The sequence below is a fragment of the Cuculus canorus genome, chromosome 3, assembly GCF_017976375.1.
Source record: "Cuculus canorus isolate bCucCan1 chromosome 3, bCucCan1.pri, whole genome shotgun sequence".
NCBI classification, from domain to species: domain Eukaryota; kingdom Metazoa; phylum Chordata; class Aves; order Cuculiformes; family Cuculidae; genus Cuculus; species Cuculus canorus.
Genome location: NC_071403.1, coordinates 108,380,107 through 108,403,998, shown reverse-complemented (window position 1 = coordinate 108,403,998; position 23,892 = coordinate 108,380,107). Strand labels below are relative to the sequence as shown.

Below are 23,892 nucleotides of genomic sequence, written 5' to 3'. Positions count from 1 at the left end.
TTTTTAATAGTTAAAACTGTTACTACTTCTTAGTGGCAATCATTCTGCTGCTAAGCTTACCTCTGCCTGGTTGGGACTAGAGTTGGGCACTCTTGGTGCGTGGTGGCTTAGAGCAGACAGACAAGCAAGGATAAGATGTATGGCGCCAATCTCCAGTGCCATCCGCCTAAGCAGCACTCCATCATCAGTAGTCAATGGGGTAGTGCTGAACAAACTGCGCAACACATGGAAGGGCAAAGTCGGAAGCACATTTGCTGAAGGAGACTGCAGGATGTGACCTAGATTTAAGAAGAAAGATATCAAACCCACATTTTCTTGTTACAGTTCAATACAGCCTGTTAATCTCTGCAATAGTTTATAAACAACACATACAGAAATGTACTAAGGACCTAAGCATTTGCATACAGAAATCTGTCTAATATTAGGTTTCTCTTCACAAAAAAATTTCAGCAGGAGAAGAGTGTAGAAGAAAGAATGTTTTTCCGTTGTGGATTTGTTTAGGAACCAAAGTTATAAAACCTGATTCACTATTTCCAGGCAGAAGACTTAAGTTGGTGAATAACAGTGAGGATACTTCTGTATTTCAGAATGAAGAAAATCCAAGTGGTTCGAACTAATTTTTTTATTTTTTATTTTTTTTTTAGCATTATAGCTACAGCAAGTTAAAGAATGTATATGGCCAGCTAACAGCAGCTCAGCTGACAAGGAGCTGTAGTTTATCATGATGTAGATTTTTTCATGTTCATATGCCCAAACTGGGAATTAAAGTCATTGACACAATCCAAGCTGTGATACTATTAAAATAGAACATAAGGTGAAATACTGAAATAATCTTAGCTAGATGAGCAGCATGTTTTAATTTTGTAGAATTATTTGAATTTTTAACCCTCTTGCATTATGAGCAAAAATATTTTATTTTAAAAGCCACATTTCAAACAGTAGAGTGCAAGTTAATGCAATGTACTCTGATTTAGGAAACTGTCTCAATTTTTTCAGTATTTAACAATGCATTTCACACTCCTTCCCCGGTGCATAAGTAAAAAGAGATATGTGACAACAGAAAATACTTGAAATACTAAAATACCTCAAGATAGAAGTTAACTTCTTATTTTAAGTATATTTACAATATTTTCTCCCTCATTCTTAGAGTTTCAGCTGTATCATCATCCAGAGGTCTAAACTGAAATACATTACAATTATGTATGCCTATATTTGTAGGTATATGGATCTATACACTCACTAGTTTGTTCATATCTATCTGATACTCTTCGTAAAGACACTAACAAGAAGGAAGCAAGAAGTCCTCTGACTGGGATCTTCATAAATAAAATGAACATCTATGGAAAAAATCCCACCTGACAGAATTCCAGAACTGCAGGTGTAGTCAACTGACAAGAGACAGAAAAATTTAAACAACTGCCCAAGATTTATCTTTGCAAACAACTGCAACCATGTTTCATCTATAAGCCACGGATTTTTAAGTGCAGCTCTTCATATTATGTGAGAAGATAAAGAGATTCTAGTGTATGAAAAGATGCATTTTCAACAGAAAAAGAAAATATTAATGCTTTATACAGAGAACTAATGTGGACTACTTTGTACAATAGAGCCCACAAACAGATTTCGTTAAGAGTTGAATTCAGATGTTTGGCTTAGAGAATGGAGAAATTAACCATTTAGTCCAGCAAAAACAAAGGTTAAGAGAGAATACAATTCCCATCCACAAATGCATTGGAGAAAGAAGAGCTATTTATAAAGAGGAACAATGCTGGCACAACAATAAATGGGCACAAACTGGATATGAATACATTCAGCCTGAAAATTAAAGCAGCCAAATCATCTAGAATTGTATTCCAATAGCAACAGTGGATGCACACACACAAAAAAGAAAGCAACCCAAATTTTAAGCATTTGAACGGACATCTTCATTAAAAAAAATTTTAAAAAATATAAGAATTGTTTGCAATTGCAAGGGACTGGAACCACTCAAGGACATAAAAATCAGATGGACTGCATGTAGACCATCAGTTAATTACTACTCAAATTAGGCAGGAGTAAGCAGCCAGATTGGATTTTTGTTATCCAGTTTGTTCTTGTCTACTGCCTTGTACCTAAACACAAGACAAATAAAAACGATAAACAGAAGGGAAGGTAAACTGAAGGGTAGTGTCTCAGTTAGTCTTACAAGCTACACGTTGTCCACCACTCTATAGGCAGCCGAATAGAGACTAACTTCAGTTGATATCGCTGTTTTTTCTATCGCATAGAAAAAACAGCATTCTTTGCAAAATCATAATGAACGGAAATGTCTTTAAAGTACTAAAACATCTTTCACACACTAAGAAAAACAAATATTAGAACTGGCAGAATTCCATGTTTGGCTGCAAAGACACTGACTACAAATTGTCTCTCAGCTCATCTGTTCATTCATCAAAGAATACCCCATCATTTTTCCCTTTGAACTCACACCATTAAGGTACAGCTCCTGCTCAGCTGATTTGATCTCTATGATCTAGAGATCTTTCTCTCCTTTTTTAAAACAGTATTATTCAACAGTTCACTCTACATCTGCTGTAGCTATGCTCCTGTCCATATTATTCTGCATTTGGTTGCAGAATCATGTATTGAATACTGATGACTGTGACAAAACTTTGACAGACAAAATTTAGTATTTAGAGAGAACGGACTATCAGAGATGCTAGCAACATGGTTATGCACAAATCAATTTGATCTTCCTGCTAAAAGCATTACAGTATAAACGAACTTAAGTAAAATGATCTAGACGTAGTCTACAAAGAAGCATAATAATTGCAGCACATACTTCCTTCACCATCATCTGTAACTCCCAACACCAATCTCAACAGACACTGAGCATGTTTCCGTTCTTTTAGCAGCACCTCAGCATAGCCCGGGAGTCGAAGAAATAAGCCAAAGGCAGCCAAAGAATGCGCAGGTATGGGAGACATAGTCTGAACTGTTGACTTGATTGGTGGAGGTTCTGCAGCAATTGTTTCTGGTGCTTCATACACCAATTCCCCTGATTGTTCAATGGTAACCCATTCAAACTGATCACTGTCCTTCTGCTTTTCCTGCGTGGTCGATGTAACCACAGGCGTGCTCACCTTTGCGAACAAAAAAACAACATAAAAATGTTAGACATTCAGTTAATCACCCAGGCAAACATTTTATTAAAGTTAGGATGTAAAGGACATGCAACCTTAATACAGAATGCCATTGAAAAGTCATATGAAATACACTACCATTTACAGATATGGGGACCAGGATAAGTGGTTAAAGGTGTACTTGTTAATTTTCAATATCATTCTAGAAAATCCTGCAAAAAGATCAAGCAACGGTATTTTGCCAACCTAGATTCCTCAACGAAAACATGTTGATTAAAATCTAGAAGTACAGGAGACAAATTACACTAAAATAAACAATACAAAGACCATTTTATATATAAGGCTTAAATAGGAAACAGATTTTGTTTTTAACATTAAACACTGAGTGTTCACTCAAATGTGTAGTTTTTATTACACATTGCAAAAAGGACAACAATTAATCATACCACCTCTAAAAAATGAAAAGGAGTTTGGGTATCTTAGCACTTCTGTAGCAACTCGTGCTCCCTTCCAGTTGATTGATTCGGCAGGCTTTATTACTATTATGCTCTAGCACAACAATCTGTAGTTCTGTTTTATGAACTCACACTGCACAGAGGACTATGCAGCAAGGCATTATGATGGGAACTGGAGATTGACAGGGTAAAAGTCGTATAGCTCCCCAGGAAACAGTCATACACTAAGTTAAAATGAAGGTATGACTTGCTGGTCCCTCACATAATTAAACATCACAGAAATTCCAGGCTTTTAGGCTATTCAGATGAACTAATGCAATCATATTTAAAATTTTAGTATCTATCACAAGACTAATCAAAAACTGGTAGAGACTAATCTGAAAAGCCCTTGCAGAACTTATTCAAAACACCAAATTCCTAATTAAAAGTCAAAGCCATGTCTAGCTGCGTTTATTCTAATCATCTACAAATTAGGAGGATTTTTGAATGAGCCTGATAATTTTTGAACCTCTATAAAACATCTTCACAGAACTGTGATCGCTTTGCATTCAGGGTACTGAACTTAATTCATGATTAACTTAATTTCAAAGGGAATAAATATTCACAGTCATTCCTCTTAGGAGCATCAGCCATAAACTTCAAAATATAGCCAAATATGATTTGAGTAACTCACAGGTTACTTTTGCCCTTTTAAAATAAAGATTGCATACCTGGAACAGAAGCCAAAGGAGTAATTTCACACTAATGCCACTACTGACACTTTTGAAATGTCTGTTAGTGCCTCCAGAGAAATTCTATGCATATTATAATAAGCACGCAAATAAATAACATACCTATTATTATGTTACGTTTCAGATATATTATTTATCAGTATAATTTAGATTACACAGTTATTATTTATAATAACAAATCTAAAATAAATTATACAATCAGCTTTGAGAACTGAATTTTACTTAACCATAAAAAAAACCTGAGGGTATATTTACATGAGCAATTAAATTATAAGCAAGTATGACTTAACAGTACATCAGCAACTTGATATACCCTCTGAGATATTTATTCTATGGATTAACAGAAGGCAAACAGCAGCACTGAACTCATGCATTTGTTCCACACAGATATGGCTACTCAAGCAGCCTATAACACATATAGGGGAGCAGCACATATAGTTGAACTGGGCTGTGGAGTTATGCACCTGCCTATTTTAAAGAAGCTTCCCTATATAACTGTGATGTCAAACTGAACCATAGAGAAATATGAGGAAAATACTGCCCTTAAACAAAAACATTCTTAGCTTGTTTCTCTAAAGTGATTTTTTCACTCACTTGCTGAATCACATCAGGATAAAGCATAGGGAGCCTCTCTGCAATAAGGGCCAGCCCACCCATTCCTGCAAAAACTTGCAACGGAGACTGTATCGGACAGGTTTCAAGAAGCGATTCATCTTGAACTGCATCCATAGACTCATCCCCAGGACTGATGGCTTCATCTTCGGGACAAGGTCCCAGTAAATCAGCATGCTCTACAAAAACACAGAGGTAAGATACATTAATACATCATCATCATCAATATCATGTTTATTTCTTTGTCCTCAAGTAAAAGTGGGCTTCAGAATTATGGTTCTGAAGCAAAACTTGAGTCAGAACCTGAAATTTATGAGTACAAGAATATCAATAGGAAAAAAAAAAGTATTTGTGGCACCTTCTGCCAGTGATGGCACATCCATGTCGTAACTTGGGATTATTTATACAGGGTTACAAGTTAATTATTAGAACATTATGTTTTATTAGAATTAGATTTACGTCTGCAAGATTTTATTAACTTTGGAAGTACTACATTTTTTAACACTACCTTTCACCTAGGAGATAAGAGTAGGTTTGTTACTCTCTGATAGTTTATAGCTGAAGAAAGGAAACAACCTTGCTCAAATTAGTCTTGCTTTTTCCTCAAAAATGCTGAACAAGAATTTTTCTTTTTTAGTTTCCCCTTTCCCATCATTTAACTCACTCTCCATAAAGTTATATCATCCATCACTCACCACAACTATCGTTTTCACATCTCCTGCCTGTGAGGTGTCAAAATGCCCCTCTGTCAAAGCTGTGAAATTTAATTGTTCTTCCTCATAAAAAAAGATCAAGATGTCTATTTTTAACCTTCTACAAGCCTCCATTCTCCCACTTCATGACTAAGCAGTCTAGTACCTTATACAATAGACAAAACTGATAATTTTATATACTGATGCACACAGATGGTGTATAGAGAACTGTACAATTCATTTTGTCAAAAAAAAAATCAACCCTCGTTGCCCATTATCAGAGGCAAAATTCATAGTGAATATTCAATGTATTTAATCTAAAAAAAAATCTGTATTGCAGATTATGTTGTTAAACATTATAAAGCAGTGTTCCTCAAAGCTTTCACAATATACCCACAACAAAAGGTAGCATAGATCAAATGGTGTCAGTATCTCTATGCTGTGAGCAGACTGACACCCAGCTGAAAATCTATGATCATACTTAAATGTTTGTATGCACATGTTATCATTTATTACACACTTGTAAAAACACAGAAGCACATTAAATTATAATTCAAGCAGCTACAAAAAAATTTTTTAAGTTTTAACCGCAGACACTTTACAGTTCTTTTCTTCCTTAATTTGAAAGGAAACAGAAAACAGCAGGTCTTTTCCCATCCTAATTCTCAATTTTTAAGGACATCATGGATTTGTGGGAGAAACACATTACAAGGGAGCAATAAGACCAAATTATTTAACAAGTTCAAAACAGGGATATGTAGGAGTATGTACATCAATTCACTCTAGTTCAACCTGATGGATTACGAGAAACAGAAAAGGTCACATACACTTCCAAAGCAGGATAATCCTTGTAAGAATGAGCCCAAACATAACACTTGCAGTACGTACAGCTTTAATGTCTACTGTTATTAAGGATACAGGCAGAAACCACCTCTGTGGAAGTCTTTCCTATCACCACAGAGAGTGGGTGAGGATGTCTGCAAACATGTTGGTCTCAGCAAGAGACCACCTTCCATCAGACACGTGGAGGATTCCACCACGTAGACCAAATGTGATTTACAATTCTATTGCTTGCAATGACATGAATTGTTCATACCGCAAGAAAGCGTAGATTTTCTTGAAAGGGAAAATTTTAAATGAAAGGTAGCGAAGGAAGATTCTTGCCTGTGTTTAACAGTGCAAAAAGCTGTAAGCTTTCTCAAAGAAGGAAAACAAGAAAACACACAAGATATTAAAGCACAGAAAGATTACTAAGGCCAAATGCTTCTCTGCAAACAACACCTGAAAAATATGTTATCAGTGAGTAAGGGTATAGGCAGATCTTTCATTATGAGTGCAAATATCATACTACTCCTTTCACATCTTAAATATCGCTGCAAGGAGTTACACTTAAGCATGCTTCTCCGGTACTTGCTTCAGTTAATCTTATAACCCAATTTAAACCATTTTAGCTCCATCAGTGTTCTGCAAGTTTTCAGAGAAATGAGGCACTGCAGCTGTGGAAAAGTGCTGATCTCAAAGGCACTGAATCACACAGAAAAAAAACATAAATAAGTGACACTTTTCCTCAAGTACAGTAGTAGTAAATGCAGCACTAGAGACATCATGTGAAGCTATAAAATCTATCTGGCACAGATAATCTCAACTTGGGGTAGCAAGTAAGGAAATACTGATATGTAAGAATGCTTTCTATAGATATCAAAAGCTAGTCATGAGAAAGCAGCAGCAGTAGCCTTCCTAATCGGCAAGTAGTGACTGTGAGACATCTGAATATAACTAGTATTTTGCTGTACAGCATCACAGATCAATGGATTTATGATGACAAAGAAAAAAATTCAAAAGTGTTAATCTCAAAATGCAGAAGTGTTTTTAAAAACCAAACCCTAGTAACTCTAATAAAAGCGCAAAGAGGACCTTAATGTTTTCACATGCAATTCTACTACTAAAGTCAACCTCCTCTGAGGATTTTTGAGTTTTATCCAAACAGAAGAATATTTATTGTAGGTTTAGAACTTAAATAAACAGCAAAAGAAAACAAAAATATTTGAAAAAGAAAGGTCTATCAACAGCATGAGAGAGCTGTATATCCAGCCATTACACTGAGTCATTAAATACTTAGCTCAGATCAGACAGCAAGAGGTTTTTTTTCATTTCTTCTTTTTCTTTTCTAGAAAGACTGATCTATCAAGTGAACAATTTTTTAAAAGAAGCCCCTGTCTTAAACCAGACAAATTAACTCTGTAATCCCAAGCTGTGCCAGCAGGCTAGTAACCAGCAGATCACCATAGCTTAATTTCAAGTTCCCATTCCTCCAAGGCCTTTACTGAAGGGATGATATAGAAATATTTCAAGAGATTCCTGAGATACAGCTCCTCCCTCCCCCCAGCACTATTAGTAAGCAGATAGCAAGAAATTATTAAAAGTATTAGCAAGAAACAAACCATATTAGAAAATGTTAAAAATAATGCTTTTAAAAGCTGGAGTTACAAGACCTGCTTAGGTGGGCCTGAGAAAAATTCACAAAGAGGCATTTAATTACCCAAGTTGCCACAATAAAAAATTGCAGAGTCTTCTATAACTCATATGGTTTTAAATAGCTCCTGTATTACTTTATCTGCCCTGGTTATCAGCAGAAACACTTAATAAAGAGAACTGATATATGTGCCAAGAAATAAAATACACTGTATCTACAATCATATAACCATATCATATACAACACTACAACAAAGAAAGAAAAGTGAAACCAGAACAACCATAATGGTTCAACTTATAGATACAATCTGAAGATAGGCAATGAATTTGTTCTTTATCACAAGGTTTAGCACTTATCTTGTAGAGAATGGCTCAGGAACATTGTCCAAGAATACAGAGAAAGCTGCTGTTACCGAAAAAAAACCTTAAAGCCATTTTTGTTCAAAATAAAAGGATTTCAAAAATAAAGATAACAAAAAACCTAAGAAGACTCACCTTTTTCTGTGTGAAGACGTTTAAATGAGTCTGTTTTCGATAAGCTTGGATCTGAGATAACTTTGGAACCAAGCTTAACTGTCAAATCTATTGATCGGTATCCTTGAGGGAGTTTCCGGTCATACAGCAGAGTCAGAAGCTGGGCCAGTGTCATTTCAGCTGGTAACGGTTGGCCTAGACAACAATAGCATAGAGTCAGAGAGGAAAATTATGATCAGGATATTTTAACTTACATGTCCAGGTGCTGTTCATTACTTGTACCACAACTGCCAAGTAGATTAAATATTATCTGGCTCCAAACCAGTCCTTAATTTTACCATTCGTTCTTTTGGGAAAAGGGGCCCCATCAGTTTGGAATAAACCATAAAAGAACCATGCCAGCATTCCCTAAAGCAGCTCTGTGCTGACAGCTCAAGCGCTTGGCATATATAACAAACAGATAAGGCTGTAACTTAATGTGCATTTTAAGTGGGTACTGCCTGTCCCCTACTATTAAACCTCACCTTGCATCACGTTTTAAAGTGGTGGCATAAAGGTGTGTGAGCATAAGGTAAAACAGCTGAAATGGAAGAAAGTGGAAAACAAAAGAAACACACAATTCTTTTTCAGTCTTATTAGTCCCACACATAGCCCTATTCTTGTGTCAGGACACATCTCAGCAAGAGAAAATGAATGGGACTGCCAGAAACACTTTTTCCAGCAGCAACGAAGACCTGAAGTGCACACAAAATACAACCCAAACTGATTACTCAAATTAAGATTTTGGCCACTCTGTTGTTTAAAAAGAATATGTTCTCCCCTGAAACTGCAAGTTGTTCTCAAGGCAGAACAGTTTTTCTTAACAGCTACGAGACTCACACATTTAGTAAAATGTTTTATAGTCGGATCATACAATACACTTCGCATGTCCATTTCATCTTGACTGTACTTAATGAAGTAACACAAGATGCAGGAAGGTCTCTAGTAACAACCTGTTTCTTCAGTGGAAGATGGCATCTCAAGAAATAAAAGTTAAAAATATCTTGCTATTGCCTCAAATAAAGTTTTCTACCCCTTTTATAATCACTGATTCTGCTTCCTATAGTTTCTTTTTCTGTAACAGCCAACTATAGTGCATGTAATCAACTAGATCACAAATACAGAATGCTCTGCATTACCATTAGTCAACTTTGACCAACTAGATACTAAAAAGAGGCACTGAGTTTTGATCTCTTCTCCAAAACAGCAGCATTAACTGTATCAATCGCATATATTTTCATCCCAGTATATGACTTTTTCATCCAACTGTATGATACCTCTAATAATTGCCAGAGGACAGCCTCACAGCCAGTAACTCTGTAATAAGTTCCAAATCTAGTTTTTTTATTGCGTGAAAATGACTGCAATCAGAAGTTAACCACTTAATTCTATTAGCTAGTTCCTTGTTTTTATAGTATAAAATAGATATGTTTTGCTCTTCTGCATAATATTAAAGTGTTTTACCCATTTTCCTGTCCTTTATCCCCGATCTAAGGTTAAGAATTCCAGTCATACCAATCTCTCTGTAGGACCTCTCTCTATGCTTCAACTACAGCATTACCACCGGCTTTGTCCAGATAGCTGATAAAATGTGAGTACATAAAGCATAACTAACTGCTTAAGACACGCTGGTATGGAAAACAGAGGTATTATGGAATTCAAGAACGTTATTGAACTGGCAAATCAACTTTCCAGAGAGCAAGACAAGTTGGCTGCCCACTTTGAACATGAAATGATAGGGCACAAATGCTAGTTAAGATCTGCCCTGCAGATAAAAGAAAATGTAAGCCACCTTACAAACACACCCCTCTCTTATTTCCAAGTGAAAGTGAAAACGTTTTTGAGATTTTGGTTAGGAACAAGGAACTGAACTTCAAGGAAACAAAGATCAACGTAATTGTTACTTTTGTCAAGCCACTATGTCATTACAATGCTCCACTTCCAGTTGAAAGCTGTTACCCAGAAGAGCTCTACACTTCAAGGTGCTCAATATAAAGATAAATTAGAAAGATTAGCATTACATCTACTTTCTGATGACATATCAGCCACTGAAAAAGACCATCATTCTGAAGCTTAAAATGAGTTACTGAAGTTACCTGGTAAAAGTTTATGGTATAGATGAAAAACTGGAACACTAATGGTCTTGCTGGAAGATTCTCCTCCTGAAGAAGAGGTCCCTACTTTATCTGCCATCACTCTTCCTCGTCTTGATGGTGGACGTGGAGGTGTGGATGAAACAGCTCTTTTTGACTGAGATTTCAAACCTTGTACAAAAGTAAAAAATTAAAAATCATTCTAGTATTTAATAATGTCAGTTAGCCAAGATGCAACGTACTCAATACCCTCAATGAAAGCAGAAAGGTCTAATTTTTCAGCACTGGCTAATTAAATATCAGAATAGCATCCATATACAAAATATACTTGGATACAATCCTGGTATTTTTATAGTTACAAGGCCGTGTGTCCTCCTGAGCCCTAAACATAAACCAAAACATAACTGTACTGGATCATATCATCCATAAAAAAACCCCAAATGCTACCCTGATTCTGCTCTTAAACAGTTTTCTTAGGCTGTTTTTTTAATTGAAAGCAAGAAAGACAAAACTTTCTAAACTGACAAACATTTTAGCACAGACTACAGGTAATAACCACTTATCTGGCCTCTGAAGGCAACTTCAGCTGCATTATCAACAGTACCACATTATGACAGATGTCTTTAAACATGCTTTTAAAGTTGCCTGTGTCAAAACAGTTCAAGTTAGTATTCCAAGAAAATTAAAAGGCAGAACAGGTAAACAAAAGCTTACCGAGCCTACATAGAAAGACTGACATATCTTGGGTCAACTTAAGTTGACTTAAGTTACAGTAAAATTACACTACTACCACGTACCCTTCTATGCAGTTGACATACCAAGTAAAAAGGCCACCAAGTCAAGATACAAACCCACATAAAACCACTACCTTACCATGAGCCAACAGCAGCTGCAAAACTAACAACATCCACACCTGAAATGCTATGATACACTCTGGCTTCAGCTGATCAGTAGGAGCAGCTATAACACGCAACGCATTCTCTAGTAATGTCGGTATACTAAGCTAGCTTGTCTCAAGAAGATCAGGCTCCAAATTCTCTCTCCAGTCACTATTAATTTTAACAACAAGGAGCAAGCTAAATACTGGCTGCATGCACTAAAAAGCAAAACCCAGAATACATGAAAAGATAAAGACAAAAGAAGAAAAGATTTCACAAACAGGTAGTTAAAACAAATGAAAATAAAATAAGTTCACACTTAAGCCATTTTGCTTAACTGGGAAAAAAAAAAAAAACAGAAAGAAGGAAAATCTTAAGTCTGCTTCTTTCTAAATAGGGAATGGGCTGCATCAGGCAGTATGATCAGATGCAACTCGGATGAGACATGGCTGGCTGTCTTCAAGTCTGGCATACTTATTTTTAATTCCTGAATTCTTTATTCATGTTTTAATTCTTCACTTACAACTATTAATATTTTAGATATTACCAAAACATTCACGCTGCTTAAGGAGCACCCACTGCACTTATCTTGCCAGATAAACATGCTGTAATTGACATCAGCTGCGTTGCTTTAAATATATACCAAGATCCATGAAACTGCTGCCCTATTCAACACTTCAGTCCAGAATTATATCTACATCTAAAAGCCTGAAATAAAAAGCTTAGGAAATATTGGTGCCAGAAGTCAAAGGAAATCAGCATCTCTTCTTCATGCTTCACGAAGTGTAAATGAAATTGAGGTAGATCAATGAAGGCAGAAAGCTAGACAGGAAAATGGTAGCTTGAAGTTCACTTGTCTCTCTCTTGCACGCACCAGAACTTCAAACTGAGAGATTAATGATCTCCACAGCCATTATCTGAACTGTAATCTTCTTATACCATCTATAACTTCCATAGCAGTTCTGGAGAAGCGTTTATGTGAATGATTTCAAAAGAATCTTCACATTAGTTGTGAGAATGAGAATGCTTTGGAGAAAAATCCTATATTGTGGTTTCTAAGTGGAATAACATGGTTTTATTCTTACATCTCCATCTAACAGTTTTTAGCAGAGTACCACCAGTTGTTATGCAAAGCATATGGATCCTTTTCTTTCCAAAGCATATTGTGGGAGCAGGTGATTAAACTGTGATGCACCAGCCACTGCAAAATGGTAGAGCTAACAGCAGCAGTACACCAATACTAATATGCTGCCATCTAATTCAAGCTCCAAGTACATCTCCACAAAACCCTGTAAAATGCTCTAGCAACAGCATCCACAACTTATCACTGACACACACACTTAGGTACAAATTTGTCAAAGTATATAATCCGCTAGGGGCAGCAGTTCTACCTCTACCAGAAACTAATCTTTGCTGCGTAGCAGCCAGGTAGATTACTTGCGCACTATGATTTTTCTAACCATCACTAGTAGTAAAAAGAACTGTTGGTAGACATGATTTCCTCTCCACCTCCACTGTCTGAAAGATTCAGTTTTCAGAAGTGGAAAAAAAACCCCAAACAACAACATACCAGAAGCAACAACAACACTATAATTGTCCTGAAATCCATTTTCTGCTTTAGCTTTTTCTTTCTCTTCATAGTTCTTTTTTTCTTTATCTTCTTTCTGTTCGTTAATTAGCTTAGCTGTGATACTGGGTGTATCTATACAGGGAAAAAGAAGAGGAGAGAAAGGCATTTCAAGATATCAAGTTGATTCTATTACAGTTTCTAGGCTGTTAACAAGGCTATTCTCATCTATTTTAGTGGATTAGAGTTCCATCCCAGGCAGTAACAGTCTTGTAAATATCTATCAATTAAGGCATCATGAAATTCCCTCCAAAAAAATCTGTCCTCTGACAATTAAAAACTGTTAATAACTTAAAATCATTGCCTGATAAGCCAAATATATTCATGTTAAAACAACGCTGCAACTGAAAATTAGAGAAGCACGATAAACAAAACACTCCTGCAACAAAAACACAAAAATAACCCAACCCTTTTTTTTTAAAGACACTTGCAGACTTATTACATTGTTGTATTTAGGTCTGGGTATCTAGCATTGAATACTAACTGAAGTTCCTGACAAGTATGATTGTTTCTTTGAAACTGGAAGATGTCTAAAGTACTTTACACATCCAAATCTTGTGCTGTTTGCCTAAGTGAACATTAGATTCCTGCAGTTCAACCGTTTTGGTTCAATCATTAATGTAGATCACAAATATCAGCAAGCAACTATAAAAACATGGATTACTAGTGACAACAGATGATTTCACGCTTTGTAAGGTGCAACACTGGCACCAAAACGGCTAAATAATTCTCTATATTGCTTCTGAGTAACAACTTTTTTCCACACGGCCTCATCAGCCTTAAGTTATAACCACAGACTCAGGACCTAATACCATTCAGCCACCTTTACCTGTATATCACCACTGGGCGAGGTGAAGAGATATATTTTGACCTGCCTGGAAATATATTATGATTTGTGCCTGAAGACATTGTCTATGTTTGTGTTAGTACTGCAGACCAAAAGAAGACACAGTTTGAAACTGCTGCTACTCAGGACCCAACATACACGCACACACTATATATGTATATAGTAAAAAATAGAAAAAAAATTTTTTTTTTAAATTGAGTGTCGACTTTAAAAAAATTCTCATTGTTACTAAACTTCAGAGTTGCTCTAGTTTGGTCCCATGGATTAAATCCTCATATATTACATTAATAAAATTATTAAGGAAGCTTAAGCAATGATATTTTTAGTACTCGGGTAATACCTAGATTTGTTGTTCAATCTTCTTGACCAGCCAAACCAGTAACTTAAGACTAAGGTGAATAAAATACAAAACAACTGGCACTCATCCTAGACAATCCTATCTGCAGTGATACTACACATTTTCTTCCTATTGTGAAGGGATGTGAGTAGCAGATTTACCAATCATTTTAGACACCCTCATCTACTCACCCCTTTTTTTTAAATGATTGAAAATGTATCAAATGAACACTCTTATTGTGATATATTTTTGCAGAAAGTACGACACAATTTGAGAGATTCACAGCATAGCTAAGAAAAAAGAAGGTAAGCTGAGGGACAGACTGACACAGGATTTTCATGACTTCCGGTCACTGCAGTGGTGGCAGTCTTCTCTTCCTTTCCACCCCAAGTCTATCCTTTCTCTCTCACTGTCACCCCAAACACACAGTTTACTCCTCATATGTTCAAGCTTCCTTTGCTATGTCCTAACCATGGACTTCATGGAATGACATACAAGTATCCCAAAGGTTTTAAAACAATCATGGAATCATGTTAGATGAGGGATTGAAACATAAAAGAACCTTAACTTTTCCAGAATTAATTCTTCCCATTTAAAATGAGAGCAAACCACAAACTTATGGTGCCCTACAAAGTCAGCATTTGATCAGCTTCAATTGCAGGCAATACAGTACATCACATCATCCCATTCCCCTCCCCAGTTCCTATTAGCACTGGCTATCAAGCTGACCACAATACACCACTGAGGCAGCTATTCAGTCCAGTTTATGTCACAGCTCAACAACTGACCTGGACCTCATATGCAGCAACTATCCCACCCATTACAGTAATTCTGACCATAAATTGCACAAGGATCTAAAATACCCTGGTCACATTCCACACACAGCTGTGTCTAGATAGTAAATGAATACAGAATTGTATGAGAAATAGCAGGTTATTCCCTGATAAGCAAGTGTCAAACATTCTTCTAAGCTTCGCTATTGTTTAATTAAAATCCCAAAGCACATCTTGTTCTGTCTAGTGTTCTGCCAAATATCTTCATTGTACTTCTCTCACCTTGTTAGGTAACACACTTATGGCCCTAATGAATTTATTAAAAATCCTGATGCAAAGATCTTCAGTAGATATAAAAAAAGCAATAGCTTCTCTGAACTCTGTGAGGTTCTGTTTCAGAAACTAAAGATGACCTACACAGATTTCCAAAAAATTACACATACAAATATATCTACATATAGTAACATGAATACCCAGTCAGATATGTATGCACACACTTGAGTGCACACATATCGGCAAAATGGCAAAATGTAATTGCTGGGATGGTCTTTGACTTTTCTTTGCTAACACTGAGAACCACATCTTATGAGTAAAGAAGAACTGCTGGGGTTGTACCCTCTGTGTTGTTTTTTTAAATTAGACATGCTTAAAACTGATTTTTTGCATAACAAGTTGTGCTCTGTTTCTTACCGAAGGAGAATCAATTTACATGTTGCTTGGTTTTACCTACAGAGCTCTAGCACAGACATAACACCTTTAGTATGAATTCCACTCTCCAACTATATTTAAAAAAAAGATCACTAGCCCTAATCTTTAACATATAGTTCTATTTTCTAAAGTATTAAATAAACACTGAAGTTCAAGGTGGATTCATTTTAAGCTATGTACCACTCAGGTGTCAAAATTCTTATTATGGTTTGTGGGGGCCTGATATTTAAGTAGCATTACTGAAAGTACTGAACTCCAAAAAACCTAACAAATAAAATTATGCTTTCATATTATCCTCTCATTCTGTATAATTTTAAAATTAATCTCTAAAAGTAAATTATTCTTTTAATCTCCATTTAGTAAGCAAACTCATATGTTTACATAATAGGCAAATGCATAACCACAGAATGGAGCCTTCATTAATATCCCCATCTTGAGTTAAACTTTTAAGTTAAAGGATGTTTAACTGACATAATCTGGGAATGTTAAAGCAATCAAATTAAAGCATTTTAAAAACTGCTAGTTGCACCATCGTTTGTATGGTTTTCCAACTATCCCATGAAGATTTGAGAACACATTAATACTAAAAAGCAAACAAAAAAAATAACCCCCAAAATACCAACCAATCAAAAAAGAATGGAACAAAAACCCCACCTTTCCCCCCTGAGTTTTATAGAAAGAAAAAGTTTTTAACCAGTAAATATGCATTTTGCATGGCACACGTTAGGCATATGCAAAGCCTTACAACTTAAACCACAGCTTCATATTCAGTAATTACAAATGAACAGTGCAAACGCGTACTTTAGATATACTTGGTTCATGCGGGTGTTCCAGGTTTTTCTTGAAACTGTATTTAAAAAAAATAAAACATGAACTACTGCAAACTTGCCTGACACACGATCAAGAACCTCTGCTAGAGTTGTTGAGACAGGCAAGTGAAGAGTACGAAATTTGTGTCCAGCTCCATACATCGGATGTTGAATTACATGACTAGTAGCATTAATTCTACCTTTGTACAGCTGAAAGAGAAAAACAGTCAATATTTAACATGACTTAAAAATTCATGACTTAAAAATTAGTTAAACCACTAAGTTCTTACTGACTCCGTTTGGAAAATAAAGCTAATTCTCTAGTGTGCTGAAAATGAAAAATGACAAACCCTTCAATTCTGGAGGTATGCAGCGAAAACCCATCAAATCAGAAAAAGCTTAATGTTTTAACTAAAAAGTATTGCTTCAAAAAACTAGAATATTTTTAGGATCGGAAACAGTATGATATCATAACTGTTTTTAAAACAATTATTTTACACAGCTGTATATGAGAGAAAAATAAAGTAGAGAAAGATGTCATTTCTCTAGTACTCTGATTCAGAGATGAAGTTTATTCTAGATTTAATATCTATTTTTTGAGTTCTGCTTGCACTTTGTACCATTCTTTGCTTGCAGTGACATTTTACAGCCTTTTTGGCAATGAGAATACCCCTTATCTCCTTCCTCCTATCATTAGGAGAACTGTTTACTGATATTCACATAGAGGGCAAATTTATTGTTGTGCAACACTATAATAGAATTAATATTTGATGAAAGTCAGAATTTAGCTTCTATTTAATACAGTTCTGGTAAGAATTTGAGAGATAATAACAGGGATCCAGTCTCTGAAAGTTTATGTTGCTGGTACACTAGAAGTATATGCGGCACATCCACATTATTTCTAAGGTTTCTTTTTGGATGTTAGAGGAGGAATCACCTCGGAAAGAACAGACTATTTCCTGCTGGTTTTAGTAGAAATTTAATTATCTGACTTCTCTTTCAAGATACTTTTTCTGTTTTTACATATCTAGCAACATTCTGTAGAAGTTTGTTGTGTGGAAAATAAGTTATCAGAAAACTTGATGTTACCTTTAAATTACCAATGGCCATGATAATCAATCTCAGTCAAGTTAAAACAAGCATTCAAATAATTGTGCTACAACTGTATTTGTTCCTCCTTTTCCATTTTATACTACTTTGTCCAGTTTCCGTGTTACGTATTTCATGTAGCACTTTATTTCTAAGATGCAGTAAGAACAGCAGAAACCAAACCAGAAAATAATTTTTCCTTCTATGGGAGTACCAGATTTTTTAATAACTTCTGTTCTTCCTGTATTTCTTTATTTGCAGCCTTCAATGAGAGCACAGCACTTCAGTCATTCATTATAACTAATATATTATGGTGAAGCATGTGGATGTATAAAAGCATGCATCTACTTTATAAATTGATTCAAGTATTGTCACTCAAGAATTTATTTATGGTGCTTTGGCTAATGCTGTAGGATCTCTGCCAATTCTGAAGCATCGAAACTATGTCTGTTTCTTAATGAAACTGATAATGAAGAACTGCTGGAAGGACTAGAACTTGTATCTGTATTTGCTGCTAATGCACCAGGATGCTATTAAAAAAAGTCTTCATGAGATGAATTTCAGTTGTCAATTCTTTCAGAAGCAGTATATTTTTAACAAGATGGCTTTACCTTACAACGGTGCCTTAAATTTTCTTTTAAAATACTGTTACAATTCAAACACACTCCATTCCAAAGTTCCACATATACAGTAGGAAAAGCTGCTGTCTGATATTTCAAAGTTGAATATGCTTAGATTTTTTTTAAGGCTAAATTTATTCCAAGTTCACCATACGGATATCAAAACTTCTTACTGGACACGGGGACTGAAGAAATAAAGTCACTTTCTCATCCTCTAGCATTAGCTGCAAAAAAAGCCTCCTAATAAATCCTGAAATATTTCCAGAGGTTGGCAGGTTCCCACGCTGAGGAGAAGACTGGAACAATTCACAGAGAACCTGGGAATGCAAAATGACATCAGATTTAAAATATTTCTATATTTAGGTCTCTAAAATATAACTCTACAGAGCCATAATAGGCAGTGACTATGATCTACCTCCCAGCTGTCATTCAAACCAGATCAGAAATGAGCACCACTGAAGAAAATACTAGCAGCATATAAATTTTTTTATTAAAAAAAGTTCAAAACACTGACTACAGCATCAAAGTAATTGTAAACACAGACAATTCAAAAAGATAAAACCTGAAGATGAAGTGCTTAGAAAAACCGATTTCAAATTCCTAAAGTAAAATTTCCCACCATATAACGCACTATTACTACCAGACATTAACAGAGAGTGGTGCTGAATTTTTTAAATGAAGTCTACCTGTTCCCAGGGCACTGTCATTCTTAATGCTGAAAACCCCTTTTTTAATTATACTTCTATTCAACTAGGTCTGCAAGGTTAATAAATGTGAGGAAAATAGCTGTATTTGCACTAGAATGCCAAATGCAAAGCCACATTCTGCGATAGGCCACATCTCCCTGGACACAGATAGCATAAGGTATACGGTTGCACAAGCAAATTCAGCAGCAAATCTCCTTAACTTACTACTATACAATGACGCATATGAAGCTTGGTTTTCAATTCCATTTCAGAAGAGTTTAGACCTATCAAGTTAAATATAGTATTTTGATCTAAAGTTTATTCCTCTAAATGAAGAGGAATACAAATTATACATAAGACTGGATGGCCATGCCAAAATATTTTTCTATTTTTCAAAGACAGACCAACAAACTAACAATTTTAATACAAAACATATCCAGTCAATGACAGCTTACAAAAAAAAGTTAAAAAAGAAAGTTAAAAAAGTAAAATGTTTTGAAAGTTGGCTGTAGTTATTAATAATTAAAGCTTTATTCTTTTCTCTCTCACCTGTGCCATAAGCCGCTGGTTATTTGGATGGCAAGAGATGCACTGTAGGAAGAAAGCGACTGTTGCATTTTCAATTGCTGTCCGCTGCTGAGTGGTCAACCCTGTTGTTACAGTTGAAGAAAGCAAGCTAGATCTTGCACTGGTCTGTTGTGTCGTCACATTGTGTCCTCCAGAAGTAGCACCAGAATGGCACAACAGAAATAAAAGTGCAGTCCACAAGGGATTGACTTCAGAGCCACCCAACCAGTCTTTCATCATGTGGCTGTTGCCAACTTCTGTCAAAAACCTGAGAACAGGAGCAACCAGGTCTGCCGTTATGGGCATTTTATTAAAGTGCTGTGGAACATGATGCCTCCTGAGCCTGTCCTGGGTGATATCAATTGATTGTGCAGTGCAGTCAGAGCTAGAAGTGTGGTTAAAGCAAAAACTAGCAAGACTTCTTACAAGCAGTGAAGGCAAACCTGAGTCCAATAACTGCTTGATAGCTTCAGGAGACTGAGATGAGGCAGCAAGAGTAGCCAGGTGAGACTCTGTTAGTGCAAGAGGAGCTTGTGCGTTTTTAGAATCATCTGTTAAAGATGAACTAAGGTCCTGCTTTTTGCTGTCATCAGTCATGGACAGTCTGTGTTGACACTGCATTGGAGGAGGAGTAATACCCATCCACCCCATAAGTAAGGAAAAATAATTCGGGTGGATGTGGCACATTGAGCAAAGCAAACTATCAACAGCTTTCTTCAAAACCATGTTGCAGGGAAGAGACATGGACCAGTTAAACAGTGACCTGTAGAAGACAGAAAATCATGTCAACACATAGTTTGCCACTCACAGCCCCTTTTCTTCACTGGTTAATAAACCATCTTTCTACATTTACGTTTAACTATTGTAGAACCTGTTTTGAAACACTGACCTGAGCTTGAAAGTGTCATTTGGATCACAGTATCAGGACATTCATTACCCAAAAGCCATTCCCATACACTTAAACCCTACCCCTAAATTTCTTTCATCATATTGTATTTAAAACAGAAATAAGCTAACTTTTGCGGCATGCTGCATATGAAAGTCAGGACTTCAGCCTTTTGACAGCTGTCATGTAATTTAAGCATTTTTGAGCCAACTGCTTCATGCTTTCAACTATCCAAGCTGCAGCTACTAAGATCACATACACACACGCTCCTTTACATAAAGCTCTCTTAATCCTTTGTAAGAATTGAAAGTATTTTAACATGTTCCTGAAAGTTTAAAAAAAAAATTTTACTAGAGTGCTACCTAAAGATGTTGCAAAGAAATGAAAGCAGCAACAAATCTTGTTGGTTGAAAGTTACTCTTGCTAACTTTACTCAGCCTGAACACAGGACACAAGTTAACAACAGAATTATTCCACAGAGATACTAAAATCTCACCTACTTTTCAACAATCTTCCATCCCAATACTATGTGCTTGAATGCTAATCCATGGTACTGAATGCAAAAACTAATTTAGCTCCTATTACTCATCTTAAATTTCAGAATGGGTGTCTGTAAAATAGTGAAATCACCATTCCTTCATACAGACTTGTTCAGAGTAGGTGAAGTATATTAAAATAAAAAGTAAGACTACATATTAAAAAATACTGAAGGAACAAATTAGTATCCACTGGCCAAAACAGAAATACTGAAATTGAAAATGGGGATGATGGGAAAATGCATCCAAGACAAAAGTGAAAATATCACATGAAGGAGAAAGTAGGAGATAAGGCTAGAGTCAGTGAAAAGATGAGAAGCTATTTTCAGATGAATTATTTGCCCTTGTAATCTGACAACAGATCTTCTATACTTATTAAACTATATTTTATAATTAGGTCCAGGTGCTGGCTGATATATAGTTTTATTTGTCAAGATGTAAAGTAACAGAGGTATATTGCAACATGCATACTTACAATAGGTACAATAGTTCTAGTAGTATTCCTTCATTTTGTCCTGTGATGGAAACAACAGACTCTCCTCCAAATGACAGGAATTCAACTGTGAGACCCATTTTTATAGTAGTATAAATCTAAATAAGCAATCCATTTTAGGAATCTATTTTTACTAGAGTCATCCCTTTTCAAATGTTAGAATTGTTAAAATCCATCCTGAAAGTGTAGTTCTTTTAAAATGTATTCCTTAAAGGACTAATTGACCCGCAATTTTAAATCCTTAAATTGATTCCTGAAATGAACAAGCTCATTTTGAATTAACAAATATTTATATGACTTTATCACTGAAGTGTCTCTGGAGAAGGTCTAGCTTGCACTTCTGTATCTAAAGACTAACATGCCGCACATACAGAAAAGCTCACCATGCTTGTTGCAATAACCATAACTTGTACATTTCCCAGTGTTTAAAAGTTTGACTGTGCCTAAAGACCACAGTAAGGTAGCAGAAAAAAATTAATGTTTCCTAAGAGCAACAAAACAATTATGTGCTATCAAAGTTCCTTTCATTAACTGGGATTTAATTAAATGGTACAAATGGAAAATGCTTTACAGGAATTTAACAGCTATATTTCTACAATACACATGAAAACAAGCTATGTAGTTTCTCTTCTTTGTTTAAACAGAAAAGATAGTTAAGCAGCATAAATTAGGAATACTAACATGTATTTTCAATATCCAGCAAATTCATAGTTCAAGATTTTGTTTTGTTTCTTTTAAATCAGGTTATGTCTGGAAAAAACAAGATGACTCCAAAAAACCCAGTCTGTCTCTCCCCAGCTCTTTGCTATTAGTTCAAGGTATTGAATACTACGAGTAATAAAATAATGCTTATATAAGAGGATACTAATGAAGATTATGATTTAGAAATACTGTGAACATTACTGCAAGCTATCAGTTTCAATAAGAACAACAGAGTTATCCATTAAAAAGAAAACACCAACAAAACCATGCAATAGCTTACCTTTCACGTATCTGCAAGTATGTGCATGGACTTGCTGGTCTATCTTGGATATTTATTTTTAAACACAGTTATACCAGGAATATGTGAAGTGCAGTTGGGTGTTTAGAACTACGAAACTAACTGTTTAGATTATCTTTTGAGTATTCACTCTATCAACTAGCTTCAGGGATGACAATTCCCACTTCTACTGCAAGGGCACACCTCATGGCATATAATTTCAGTGAACAAAATAATTCAGTTATAAGAAGTATGAGAGGCAAAACTTAGCTTTACTTACTCAAAGAGCTCTCTGTCCAGTAATGCTGGTAAATCATATTCAACAAGGAGTTCATAGCTATGCCACAAAATTGCTGCTACACAATGCAAATGGGAAGGAGATGGCATCAAAAGGCCATACTCCCTTGTTGAGCTATTTGGACAAATGTAGCTGACCCGGCCACTTTTTTTCATAGCTGCAACTCTTGCGGAATCACTGACCCATTTCAGCAATGCTTGAATTCTGGAAGGCAAGATGATGCAGTTACATTACAAAGGGTCAAAGAAATACACAAAACCAAATTAACTTGCTGTCTTTTAGTAATCTGAATTACACATCTATTTCTTCTTCTGAAGCAAAGTTCAGGAGTGAGCCCAAACTCTGTTTTCTCAAGACTTTGATGACTAATGGGAAAAATTAATTAAAACCACTTATCTCGGGAAGCAAAATGTAAGCTTTCTACAGAGAAAGAAAACATAGCAAGTATCTGAGTTATGAGTATTTGAGAGAAAAGTTAGCGGAACACTGAAAGGTTTACCACATTTCTAAAGAACAAAAAAAGAAGGATAGCATTCTCTGCAAAGGATGCAAGGAGCTAGGAAGGAAGGCCGGAAAGCTTCTTTGGATTTCTGCACTTTCAGGCTATCTCATAACAAAGATTTGTAAAAGTCTGGTTTTGTGCAGTAACACTGCCACCATTTAGCAGATTCTTTTTGTATACACTTTCACATAATAATCCAAACAACATTACCTATCTTTTGTTCCAGGGTCTTGAGTTGTTCCAAGCTGATAAAGAATGTCTATTGTGGAGTCAGAAGAGAGACCATTTAATCTTCCAAACAGTAAAGGGCTATTCAGATCTTGCCGCATTAAAAAAAAAAAGGAGGGGGGAGGGGAAATAACAGAAGTACTTACATACGTATTTTTTAAAAGTACTAATGAAATTATTACAGAATTGCAATATTAACATTGAACTGAGTTTTGCCATTGACATAAGGATGCAATTCCTATACACGGCACTATCTCAAAACTGTATTTTGTATGTTCAATGCAATGCTCAGTCTTACTATAAAAAGAACAATGACTGCAACATTCATCAAATAGAGGT

At 35.7% G+C, this 23,892-nt stretch overlaps 1 protein-coding gene across 5 annotated transcripts in view; it reads right to left on the bottom strand.

The window, feature by feature from the left end:
• The window catches only part of BIRC6 (baculoviral IAP repeat containing 6), a 180,825-nt gene that overhangs the window by 58,760 nt on the left and 98,173 nt on the right, over positions 1-23,892 (bottom strand). For 4 of the 5 annotated variants that reach the window (XM_009570787.2, XM_054063212.1, XM_054063214.1 and 1 more), the window contains exons 53-63: positions 23,536-23,644; positions 22,806-23,027; positions 19,614-20,394; positions 18,552-18,695; positions 16,750-16,879; positions 13,139-13,270; positions 10,694-10,861; positions 8,580-8,753; positions 4,903-5,099; positions 2,822-3,122; positions 61-278 (exon numbers count right to left, since the gene is read on the bottom strand). In XM_009570787.2, the coding sequence (XP_009569082.2) occupies positions 61-278; positions 2,822-3,122; positions 4,903-5,099; positions 8,580-8,753; positions 10,694-10,861; positions 13,139-13,270; positions 16,750-16,879; positions 18,552-18,695; positions 19,614-20,394; positions 22,806-23,027; positions 23,536-23,644 (2,576 nt within the window). The remainder of the gene's footprint in view (positions 1-60; positions 279-2,821; positions 3,123-4,902; positions 5,100-8,579; positions 8,754-10,693; positions 10,862-13,138; positions 13,271-16,749; positions 16,880-18,551; positions 18,696-19,613; positions 20,395-22,805; positions 23,028-23,535; positions 23,645-23,892) is intronic. The other variant, XM_054063213.1, reaches the window with a different exon arrangement.